This window comes from Alosa sapidissima, chromosome 8, assembly GCF_018492685.1.
Source record: "Alosa sapidissima isolate fAloSap1 chromosome 8, fAloSap1.pri, whole genome shotgun sequence".
In the NCBI taxonomy this organism is placed as follows: Eukaryota; Metazoa; Chordata; class Actinopteri; order Clupeiformes; family Clupeidae; genus Alosa; species Alosa sapidissima.
Window position 1 is genome coordinate 6609401 of NC_055964.1, and position 12634 is coordinate 6622034.

The following is a 12634-nucleotide window of genomic DNA, read 5'->3' on the forward strand; positions in this document are numbered from 1 at the left end:
ATGCATAGATAGTTATTATAATGCATGTTGAATGTTGTTTTCAATGTTTTGTTTCTTGTTACTGTACATTGGAAAGAAAAAATTGCAAATACACATTAAAACAGCAATATAAACCTTACAGAGCTGCATTTTCCCCCTGCCCGACATTGTGTTAGTACCACTAGATAGCACAATGCACGTACAGCCCAACGACAATCAATCGTTTCTCTCGTCGCCACTGTAGTCTGTCCCCAGCATGAGAAATATAGGCCTACTGACAAAATGAACGGTCGGAAAAAACGTAAAGTCGACACCGAGTGCCGGACTTTCAACAAAGACTGGAAGACAAAATATTTCTTTACTGAAGTTCGGTCAAGGGCCATGTGTTTGATTTGTAAAGAAAGTATTGCCGTTGTTAAAGAGTACATTATCAGCCGCCACTTTTCCACCAGGCATGCTAACTATGCTAGTAACTTGTCAGTTCAAGACAGGGCCACTACTGCCTCAAGGTTAGCTGCGAGTTTACAGGCTCAGCAGAGCATTTCACACGACAGGCGACTATTCAGAAATCATGCACAAAGGCAAGTTATGTGCTGGCATACAAGTTAGCCAAAGCAAGTAAGCCCTTCTCTGAAGGCGAGTTTCTGAAAGAATGCATGGTAGAGACTGCTATGTCCAGAGATTACAAGCAAATTCGAAAATCTCAGTCTGTGACACAGAACTGTGACTCGCCGTGCAGTGCTAATTGACGATGACTTGGCCAGTGGGTTGAACAAGAAAGCGGAGTCTTTTAATTTCTAATCGTTAGCTCTGGATGAGAGTAATGATGTAAAAGACACTGCTCAGCTCTAAATCTTTATCAGAGGTATTAATAGCAATTTTGAAATCACAGAAGAATTTCTGGCCATGGAGTCCATCAAGGGCACAACGCAAGGAATGGACTTATATGACGGGTGTCTGGGGTCATCGAGAGGCTGAAGCTACCTCGGAGTAAACTGGTGAATGTCACCACTGATGGATCACCGAATTTAACAGGAAAAAATGTCGGACTTCTGAAAAGAATTCAGGACAAAGTGAGAGAAAAAAGGCCTGAGTTGGGGTTAATTTGCCTACACTGTATCCAGGGTTCTAAATGAACTTTTTTGATCACCAGCCAATGTGGCTGGTAACTTTTTAAAGTTACTAGCCAATCAGCATTTCTACTAGCCAATTTTTTTCAGTGAAAATAAGAGAATTATGAGTTTATGAGATGAGTGTCACTGAATGCATTTGATCATTTTATTAACATTGTTGGCATGAATACATACCACAAAATTTACACAGAAAATGCAAACACTTCATTTCATGTTTGGGATATCTATCTATCTATCTATCTATCTATCTATCTATCTATATATCTATCTATTTCTCTGATGGTATCCTCATCACCTGCTTCATTCCTCTTCTCGCCCCCATAAATCTGTCCCAACCACCGCCGCATTTAGTTTACTTAATAAAAAGTTGATATCAATTATCATCAACAATGACAAGCCAGCTGGAAGCTGCCACTCGTTTTCTCTTCCTCTTGTGCGTGCTCAGAGCGTTCTCAATGAAATGGAGTAGCATGTTGACCCCTCCTCTGTCTCTCGGTGCCCTATGCACAGTGCGCGATGCGTGTGGTGGTGGTGATCACTGATCAGGCAACTTTTTAAAACGGATCATTTTCACCTACACAAGCTCCTCCGTTCCTCTCTATCTCCGGGCGGGGCAAGGAAAGGCTGCGTGCGTCTAAAGCGCAGCTCAATGGCAATGCAAGGATTTGACCTTATATTTAATTTAAATTAAATTAACCATAGAATATTCATCTGTGGTGGCCGATTCTTATTTTGTGGCGCCCCGCCACAGATTAGTCAATGTATGGGAAACACTGATAATAATAATAATAATAATAATTACCCAGTAGTTTCTTTGCACGTATTTCAATAGCAGTGAATGATACAGTATGAATTACATGTTATTGATGTCATTACATGGCATTTTTCCTCATTTATTGGTGGTCCGGCCCGCGGCCAGTTTTCAAAACCCAATGTGGCCCTTGAGCCAAAAAGCCCACCCCTGCTCTACACGGTCAGCCTACTTTTTTATATATATTTTTAGATACCACTGTCTGACTACTGAACTGAAATACATGCTTTTTGCTGCCTCCCTCTGTCTCTATCGGGGCTGCTTCAGATGTACCTGATTTGCCGGGGCCGCCATTACACGCGTTAATGAAGGCCAGACTGTGGGAAAGCGAGTTTTTAATACGACCCGTGTGTGGTGCAGCATGGTGCGGTGCACTGACAGACACTCCCACTGCTGCCGATGGAAGAGGAGGGTGCTCTGACCTCCAATTTGCAGTAAGACAACATGGCTGCCTATCTACAGGAAGGACCCTCTAAGCACCAGATGTCTGCTTTTTCATGTACAGTAGTATTATCATGTATATGTTTCATGTAGTAGTATCATATATGTGTAGTATTATTAGAGGTTTGACCTACTCACTCACTAGTATGACTGATGTTTACCTTCAGACATCATTATGTTGTATTGACGATGTGTGCTGGAATAGGTTCCTGTCATTTTAGGCTGAAGTAATTGCTGCATGATAACCTAATCGTCTGTAGTGAACTAAAAATGGCGTTAGAAGTTTGGTGTCTCATGATTTTCTGACTGTGTCATGACATGTCAGGAGTTTTATAGTTACCTGGATGCTTTTTTCTGTGGCATTTGTTTGGCAAAAGAATCTTACAAAACATAATCAGTTGCTTTTGACAAAGTCAACCACCGGATCCTACTATCCAGTCTCAAACATGGGCATTACAGGCAAAGTGCACTCCTGGTTTGAAACCTACCTCACCGGGCCTTCATCTAATGTGGCTAGGACACTTGGGATGCTAGGACATCTCACTGCCTTGCCACAGGAGTGTCCCAAGGCTCAGTGCTATGCAGATGATGCACAATTGTATCTTTCCTGCCTGATGATGCCACGGTCTTGGCACATATCTCAGATTGTCTCTCTGACATATCAGCTAGGATGACGGAACACCACCTCGAACTAAACCTCTCTAAGAATGAACTACTGGTCTTCCCAGCCAAACAAACCATACAACACATCAACATGAACACTGACACCCTCAAGGTGGCAAGAAATCTAGGTGTCATGATTGATGACCAACTAACCTTCTCTGACCATGTTGCCTCTGTCACTGTCATTTTGCCACTTCGCACTATTCAATATAAGGACTATCAGACCATATCTAACCCAACACACCACTCAGCTCCTAATACAGACTATGGTTATATCACGCATTGACTACTTCAACACCATCCTCACGGGCCTTCCAGCTTGTACAGTAAAACTGCTAGAGATGGGCCAGAACGCTGCAGCCCGTCTGGTCTTCAATCAACCAAAAAGAGAACATGTTACTCTGCTATTCATTGAGCTCCACTGGCTACCCTGTCATCTGGCTCTGCCACCCCACCACCCAAGGCATTTAAGACTATTCTCATGGTGGAACCATCTGCCATGTGCCACCAGAGCAGGGGTGTCCCTTTGTCTTCAAAAAACTCTTGAAGACTCAACTATTCCAAGAATACCTCCTCTCTTAGCATTTCTGACAACCTGACAAACCTGATGCACACTTACCAAGCTGTTCCCTCTCTTCCCTCCTCTATTTTCTTCTTCTACCACACTTTGACTAGTACTTATAATGTGGGCACTCCTATTCTCTAGTAATTATATTGACAGATGCAGTAGTAATGCCTAGCTAAGGTCTCCTCTTCACTGTAACTTGAATGTTATTCTCTTGCTGTATGTCACTTTGGATAAAAGCATCTGCTAAATGAATAAATGTAGATACAAATATGAGTAGCTAAACATTTGTTGAGCTCTTTACCATCTTGACATCAACTGTACAACATGTGTACTTAGTTTTTGGCCACAGGCTTCTGTCTGAATTAGATATACACACTCTGTGATCAGAGAAGAGAAACATCCCATTGTGATGTGATGAGGAGAAAGGGAGCTATGGTTGTATTAAAAGAAGAGCTGATGTCAACCTTAACCTGGAGGAAAAAGTGGCTAACTATGACCATGTGTTTTGACCTTTCCCCCACCATGGCATTGTCTCAAGACTCATCATTTATGAGCAGGTGTGTTATGTTACGCCTTCGACTATCAGCATGTGTTTGGTCAGACACATCAAGAGTTATACTTGGAGTAACCTTTCTTTCCTTCCCCTTCTAGTCATCATTATGGAATTTTCAAGCCACTGGACGCAGTTCCTTCATATCTGTCTTGTCTCATCACCCTAAAGATGTTCTAAAGAAACACTATGCATTTTTTACCTTAAAATAATGGCTTCAAACTCACTGTGATGGTACATTGACTTATTAAACTGTATCCAAACTAGGCCGTTCAGTGAAAATAACTGAATGTACTGTACATCAGCAAACCATTCAAACAAACTTAGTCATCCGATCAAACAACGCCACTCTGTTCTTTCTTCCTTGTCCCTGTTGGATGTTGGAGAGTCCCTGAATACCTTTTGGATTGGTTATGTGGTTTGGCGATACTACACCTCTTATGGTCTTACACAGAAAGCCACTTCAAGGTAATGTTGACTCATCTGATGCTCAGCTTTGTTTGCTTTCATTGCCTCAAATGTGACGCAGCAGGAAAAAGAAATACAATGGGACAGGATACTCAGTCATAGCCATCATTAGTGATGACACAGATGATCAAAGCCAAACACCATGGGGCATTAGCTTGCACTGAAAAGGTGTGGTGTGATAAGAAGGAACACTTCACAGCTGTAATACAATAAAATAAGCCAGAGGTTTGTAGTCACAAAAGGCTCTTGCAACATATGCTGTGCCGCACAAATAGGTTGCGCTCTTTCTATCTCTAGAGAAAGGACTACATATCACTGCAGACCCATGCAATCTCCTACAGTATATTACCCTGTAAATTCCCTAGAGCTAGACCAATGGGTTCCCGTTAAAATAAACATCCCTCCTAACAGGAACATACCGCTTACTGTAATAAAAGCATTAAAAGATCATCGGTCATGTTCTTATCTACTTTGCTGCGTAGTTACCAAGCATGTTCTTGCTGCATAAATAGATCAAATATTTGCATGTTTCTTCCAAGAAATCCTAAAAAAAACTGTTCAACCCCCCCCCTCCTCCTTTTTCTTAATGTGTCCCCTCTTTTGCATTAATGCTACAATTAGAGCTTGAGGAAGAATTTTCCATTGGAGTTAATGAGTGCTGTCGGAAACTGCAGTCTCACTGAGAGGGCATGGCTGAAGCTTAACAGAGGGAGTCTACCACGGAAATTTATTAAGTAACAAAAATTATAAAAAGTTTCACACAGGTCACAACATACCACTTTGTTACAAGACTCCGTTCAGGGTAATTACATTTTACAGACCTTGCTGCTTGAAGACTGAAGCTGGAAAGAGCAGAATCTTACCAAGCCATCAACAACGCTGTAGGTTTCATTAGTGTGTGTGTGTGTGTGTGTGTGTATGTGTGTGTGTGTGTGTGTGTGTGTGTGTGTGTGTGTGTGTGTGTGAAAGAGACAGAGAGAGAGAGTGAGAAGAGAGAGAGAGAGAGAGAGAGAGAGAGAGAGAGAGAGAGAGTAAGCGAGATAGCAAACCTGAAACAAAGACGTGGAAAAAATGTGGAACATCTCCAAACACAGTAACTTGTTGGCTAATTTGACCAAAAGGCACATGCTGTTAGAGAGGGTTGCATTGGACCTGGCCAGACACCATGTCTTGATTTTGCTGGACAGCGTACGATTATTTTAGTGAATTATTTTTGGCAGATGAGTTGCTAATAGAAAGTTTTAATATGTCTTTGTGGTCTACAAGAGATCAGGAAGACAGGCTAAGTATGGGTGGGATCATCTGGAAAGGGCTAAAGAATCTATCCAAAGGAATCTTTACAATATGGGGTGCGTTTCCCAAAACCATAGTTGCTAACCTATGGTTGGCAATGGGAAATTGCATTGCAACCAACAAACTTGCTAACTTAGTTAGCAACTATGGTTTTGGGAAACGCGCCCCTGGATTGTAGGTTTAAGGCAAGGGTAAACTAGCCAACAGAGCGGCACACAATTGTACATGATGTGAATTTCATCACCATCATGGTAAGCGTGGAAGGTCTCCACACACCACAAAAATGTTGTGTCTGCATGGACCTGTGCACATTCTCTGCACATGTGCAGACAAACAAAAGCCTTTTGCAAAGAGCAAGCAAAATACATTTACACTAAAAAGAGACTAATCAGCGCCAACTAGTGACTAGTAAGTGTGCTTTCTGTATCTGTACACTCTTTTGGAATCTAAGTAGGACTACAGTACTTGGTGATAACCTGAGTCATTAATTTCACACTATGGAGAATTGTAAAATTGGATTACCAAACAGAATTCAGACATTTGTCCTGTGCATTTGCCAGCTTTAAAGGTTTTATAACCATTTAAGACCATTTAAAATGGTTATAAAGAGCCAAAACAAAATAAAAAAAAAATAAGAAAAAAAACAGTCTTTGTAGAAAGACAAAATGTAGAGATGTTAAGCTTAGTTGATTTCTAACTACAAAATTTAACTTCAGACTACTAATGAAACTGTGAATCATGGCATGTCCACAATAGCAGGGACAGTAGTATAAACACTCAAGGCTAGGAATGTCACAGGTAACCAGTTTTACTATTAACCACGAATGGTTCATGGTAGAAGTAGACTGCATTTCCGGCGGGAACTGCGAAAGTGTGCTTGCCCTGGTCCGGTCACCAACGTGAGCAGACAGTGGCATACGCTATGCTGAACCTGGCTTGATCCAAGCATTGTAACAGTGCCTTTCAGTGTTGGAGCAGTGGCAATATCTCAACAGCTCTAGGAGAGGGCTATTCAACTATTGGCTTGCGGGTTGAATGCGGTTCGTTGGATTTTACCTGTGGCCTGCCTTCGAATTTAGCTTCTATGACTAAGATAAAATCAATAAAATAAAACGACAGCAGTGATTGGCTGCAAAAATAAATAATGTCATGCGTCTTGCGCCTCTCAAACTGGACTATCAGGTAACCTACAGAGGAATTGAAATTATGAAATATGACCAAGGCATTAAAAAGCTGCTTGTTTGTCAGGATACTTTTTCACTGATTTATTTAAAAAAAATATGAGTTATGAGTGTGAATGTTATATATTCCATCCCACAAATTATGTTTTACTGGTTTATTTGACAAATAATCTATATGGATTTGCTCTATAAAGACCTTATGTCTGTTTGGGATTGATTTGTGAGCCTGGGGTTGTTTTGAGAGCCTATTGATGTAGCCTATCTCAGATGTATCTCAGAATAAAGGAATACTTCATATTACTTTATACCACCGTCTGTAAATCAACTGTATACTACTGTCTACATTGCACTATATTTCTTGACCTGTCTCTGTATATGTCATCACCTTTCTATACTTTGCCTCACATTGCATGTAATCACAGCTCAGATCTTTGATTGCTATGAAGGCCAGTCGTTCTAAATGGATGGTTGCTATGGCCAAAGGCCAGTTTTATCTCTGCTGTTGTCAAGCGGGCATATCATAGAATTCTGATTAACCTAATCTTATTTGAAACACCTCTATTTTACTTAGCCCACTTCCATACAGTGGGTCCCATTAAGAAGTGGCCACTTCATTCGCACTTACAGTGATTCACACAGCAACATTTTTGAATTCATCTGTCACCATATGCCTATGCCTACGTTTGCAAAGAAAATATTTTAATTTGATTCACAATGAAACGATACATTTAATGTACATGTTGACAATGAGTAGGCTAGTTTTGGTTGTTGGTGGTGTTATTGCATCCCTTAGTTATGCCTACAATGCAAAATTGTTCCCTCGTGATGGGAAGCTCCTGTAGATCATAGTAGACGCATTTCAAAACATCACATTAGGAGTTAGGAGTCCTCGCGACTTCTTTTAAGCTGTCACAGACTTAGGTGCTACTTTTAGAGCTAAAGTGCTTCGTGAATTACTGTCAGTAAAAAAATAGCAGTCCTAAACTTACAAGTGACTAAGTTACAAGTGCAAGCATCTCATATGAAATGAAATGACCATGGCATTACGCTAAACAACATAAATCCCAATTAGCAACATGCATCTCCTCCCTATAGCTAGCCACACAAGAAATTAATGATAGGCTACTAAATCTCTGCTTAGCATGCTTCTCCGCTTAGCATTCTAATAACAGAAGGGGCACATTTATGTTGACCACTACAACATCATGACTCATGTCTGTAACTCTATAAAACACTTACTTTCATAAAGGACGCACATCATCCAGCACATACACATGGAAACCGATATTTTGGGCACTTGTTTGGCCACAAACTCATCACTCTGAAACTGGACTACTGTAGGCTGCAACCAGGGTTGCTAGGGGCAACATCAAATAAACGAAATGAGTCTTTCAGTATTAAATGTGTACCTGTGATTACGGATGTGTGTGGTTTGCAATTAGAATAAACAAGAAATAACATTTCCAATAATTTCCCATTATAAATGACATAATATTTGCACCTTCCTTTCTTGTGAAGCTCACATAATTCTAATGATGTCACCGTATGTATGTGAAATGTAGCCTAATACATAGACTGTATATAGAACAACAGTCTATGGCCTAATACAACGATGCCACCTAGCGTTCAGATGTATTTAACATTAACGTGACATTTCCTGCTTGTACTGTCCTCAAATCCATGCTTTGAGGAAAACAATCTTTTTATCATAGTTTCCTCTTCAGTGAGCTGATTACCAGGTCGTTTTTGTAACAGAGATGGCTGTTTATTGTCCCTAGGTTTACAGAAACACCTATTCATATTAATATGTATGGAAATCAAGTTAACGCTGCCGACCACTGTTTGTCTATTACATGGCCCGGAATGCCTTGCATGTCTTTACAACAAAACAACCCAGTAAAACCTAATTTCCCGTAAACATATGAATTTGCATACACTGTAAAAAATAAGACTTCCTTTTATTTGTGCAAACTTTTTTGAGGTCTGAACTCTATGAAAAGTTAATTAGACCTCAAAATACTATTTGACCGAAATTAAAAATGAGAGTCAAAACGATATCCAGATGAACGCTTTTGTGATTGGCTGGTTTTTCATACGTCAGCACTTTGAACAGCAAAGATGCATGCCAGGGGGTTGGCCAAGACGGCGTCTGAGAGGTCGTTTGCGTTTGAGCTCTTTGAGAAACTTTAGAGAAGTGGTTAATACAACTAATAATAGTTCATTATTTTCGACACAGTGTATGGGTGACACGCTTTTATAAGTTAATGTATTGAAATTGTGTGTATGGGTAAGAAAAAATTGAAGAATAGAGGAAAAGGACAACTAAAAGCAGAATGCTGCACGACACTGGAGGTAGTGCTATAGTTAGTGTTAGCTCTGGTGCTAACTCTCCGTTAAACTCTGGGGAAGAAGATGCTAGAGTCTGGTTCGACCCAAGCCCTTCGCTTGACAGCCACATCCCAAACACCCCCGAGAAACCATTGAACAAAAAAACAAAAGTGAAACGGGGACGGGATTGGCTAGTAGGAATGAGAAGGATTGGGATATTCTAACTGCTATCCGAGAGCTCTCCGGTAAGCATGACGCCACTTTCAAAAACATTTCCGCGATTGAAATGACGACGCAGGCTACCTCTAAACAAATTGAGAGCTTATCTGCGACAGTGAAGCAACTGGTGATCGATGTGGGGGAGAACAAGAAAGAGCTGCACTGTTTGCAAAATGAAGTTCAAACTTTAAAACAGGTCAATAAAACAATGAAAATAACTGTGGATGAGTGCCGCCGTTATAGTTGGAAGTCTCTCTTAAAACTTCACGGCTTGAATGAATCTGATGGGGAGATCGTGAGAAAGAGGGTCATAGATGTCCTACAGCGAGTGGCACCTGAAGTCTGTATCAGTCTGCATAATGGAGTTGACATTGCACATCGTCTGGGTTCTCAACAAACTGGGAAGAACAGATCCATCATCATTCTCTTCGCTATGCGTAGTGTTCGAGATGCGGTCTGGTTGGCTGCCAGGAATTGCAAATATCTACGTGAGTCTCATCTAAACATCACAGAACCCCTATCCCCCGAGGACAGAGCTGCTAGGAATAAACTGTGGCCTCTGGTTAAAAAGGCACGAGACGAGGGTAAAAAAGCTTCCTTCAGGAGTTCATATGCCCTTTGATGGAAAGAAATACAACTTCTCTGAAGTCATATGAAGACATCATTTGAATTTACTCACTTTATTTGGTCATTCCACCGAATCGGTGCCTTTTGCGTCCCACAACATATAATCAGTTCTAAAGTTGCTTTAACAACAAATACAACATGTAATTTAAAAAACTTAATGTTACTATAGATCATATGCATAAATATAAGGTAAGGATTTTGGTTGATTTTGGCTTGTCCCACGCTATGTTTTTTCTTTTTCAACAGCACTTCTCAGTTGTAAAATGTTGGTAAAATGATACAATTTTCACAGTTTTATATTGTCTTAAGTGTAATCTCATTGTTAAGCAATGATTTTGACATAAATAGATATGTTTTCTTAGAAAATATAAGTCATTTATCATTGTCCCTTAATTTCATCTCAGTCCTGTTACTTTCACTAAAACCCCTTATAAAATAATGGTACAAACTAGAAGTGACATAATTTCAAGGAAGTGACATCATTTAGAAGAAGCAGATTCCACAGTGTAAGAAAGGGTAACTTTCTTCTTAAATGTCCTATTTTTCATGTTTTATCAGGGTTGTGAGAGAGGGGCGAGCATACAACATCAGTCCTGTTACCATTTTTAAAGTGTATATATAAACAATTATTTATCAATACTGATATTACCTATATCTAGAAGTAATAACCTTTCAGATTACACACCATGTGCCTCCCTAACCTTGACCTGTAAGCTAGAAAGGAGCAATTTACCATGAAATCATCAGTCCTGTTACTATCCTACAATATTCTATGTAATAAGTGAATGGTAAAAAATAAATGCATAGCTTGAGATGGCCCAACACAATTTCTTGTCATGTTAAGATGTGTTAAATAAATGGGCATTGAAAAAAATCAGTTTGAAACAATTATATTTTTCACATTTTTAAAGTTGAAAAGACACCGATTTCATGGAATGACTTATCTCGTCTCTACTTGAAAAAAAACATCTGTATTAGATCTATGGGAAAGGATAGTCTGAATATGCTACTGAGTCGCATATTCAGACTATCCTTTCCCATAGATCTAATACAGATGTTTTTTTTCCTTTTCTTTCTCTCTCTTACTTTACACTATTCTTCCCATTCTCTTTATAAGGAGTCATGTTGAGTGTTATTCATGTTAATTAGAGATGCACCGATTGCAATTTTCTGGGCCGATACCGATTTCTGATTTTTCATAGAGTTTGACCTGCCGATACCGATTTTGGCCGATTCCGATTTCATTTCTTCTAACCATTTTACAGCACACACACACATAGTTATTTTCTATCTTTTCTTTCATAGAACATGTTAATATAGACGTGTAATCAACTTATCAATGATGAAATGGCTGTTAAAAAAATGGAACTGGTGAGCAGACAGATTCTTTTTCAAGTCTAACTTCAGATGCAGTATCAAATTATGGATTAAGTTAAGTTATGGAACACGCATTTTATGCTTCTCACATCCAATATCCAACTAAAGATTTAAGAACAATTTTCATGATACATTTGAACATACTACCATGTAACATATTTTCATATGCATTGATGAATTTATGGGAGGGCGAGGGAAAAGTGGTAGCAGCCTAGGCTATCACGCAAACACAGGGGAGAAGTGCTAATAGCGATTAGGTGCTCCACCATATGAAAACAGTGCACCTCTGTTTTGCGGTGAAAAAATGAAATCCAAATTCCGGTTAAATGCATCAATTAGGCTATAGAAACTTTCAGAGACGGCTGATTCAGTATACAGAGCATCAGTTTTCTTCATTGTAGGCTACTATGTCAAAAGCAACTTTAACGTTTGTTTGCCTTTCTAATAGGCTATCATTTGTTCACTTTCACGACATCCACTTCTCAATCTGCTAGACTAGGGTATTTTAAGGCATAGCCCTAGTCTACGTGCAGTAAATAGTTAGAGTATTTTTTTGGTGGAGTAGAACTACTAGGGCTACTGTATGTCGCTGCTTGTTGACATCTTATTATGTAGCCTAGCCTATGATCGCTAAACTTTGATTATTTTTAATGTCGCAATAGTTTATCTCCGTTCAGCAGGCTTGTGGTTCAGCTGTGGGCACGCAATTAGCGGCAGTGACGGGCGGTGATGAGCGATGTTTATGTAGCCTAATGAAGTGACCATAGACTGTGTATATATATACAGTCTATGGAAGTGACAGCTTAGTAAATTCCACGCAGTAGGCCAATGGTAAAGCACAGCGTTTGCTGCATAGGAAAAACTCAGTAGCCTATTAGCGCTTTCTTTGTAGCCCTACATCCAGCCGATCTTGTAGCCCTACAACACCAGCCGATCTATCGGTGCATCTCTACTTCCAACAAAACTTAATTTGCTCAAATTTCCAATAAGATCAAC

At 39.9% G+C, this 12634-nt stretch overlaps 1 protein-coding gene and 1 long non-coding RNA gene across 2 annotated transcripts in view; one reads left to right on the forward strand and one right to left on the reverse strand.

Annotated features, from left to right (window-relative positions):
• stc1 (stanniocalcin 1) overlaps positions 1-8439 on the reverse strand; it is a 96945-nt gene extending 88506 nt beyond the window's left edge. Inside the window, exon 1 of the mRNA XM_042100719.1 lies at positions 8327-8439. Coding sequence (XP_041956653.1) covers positions 8327-8332 — 6 coding nt within the window. The 5' untranslated portion in view covers positions 8333-8439. The remainder of the gene's footprint in view (positions 1-8326) is intronic.
• On the forward strand, positions 1101-1301 carry LOC121715245. Its single transcript, XR_006033569.1, has 2 exons — positions 1101-1157; positions 1212-1301. It is a non-coding gene; the product is annotated as an uncharacterized LOC121715245 (long non-coding RNA).
• Positions 8440-12634: the final 4195 nt, after the last annotated feature.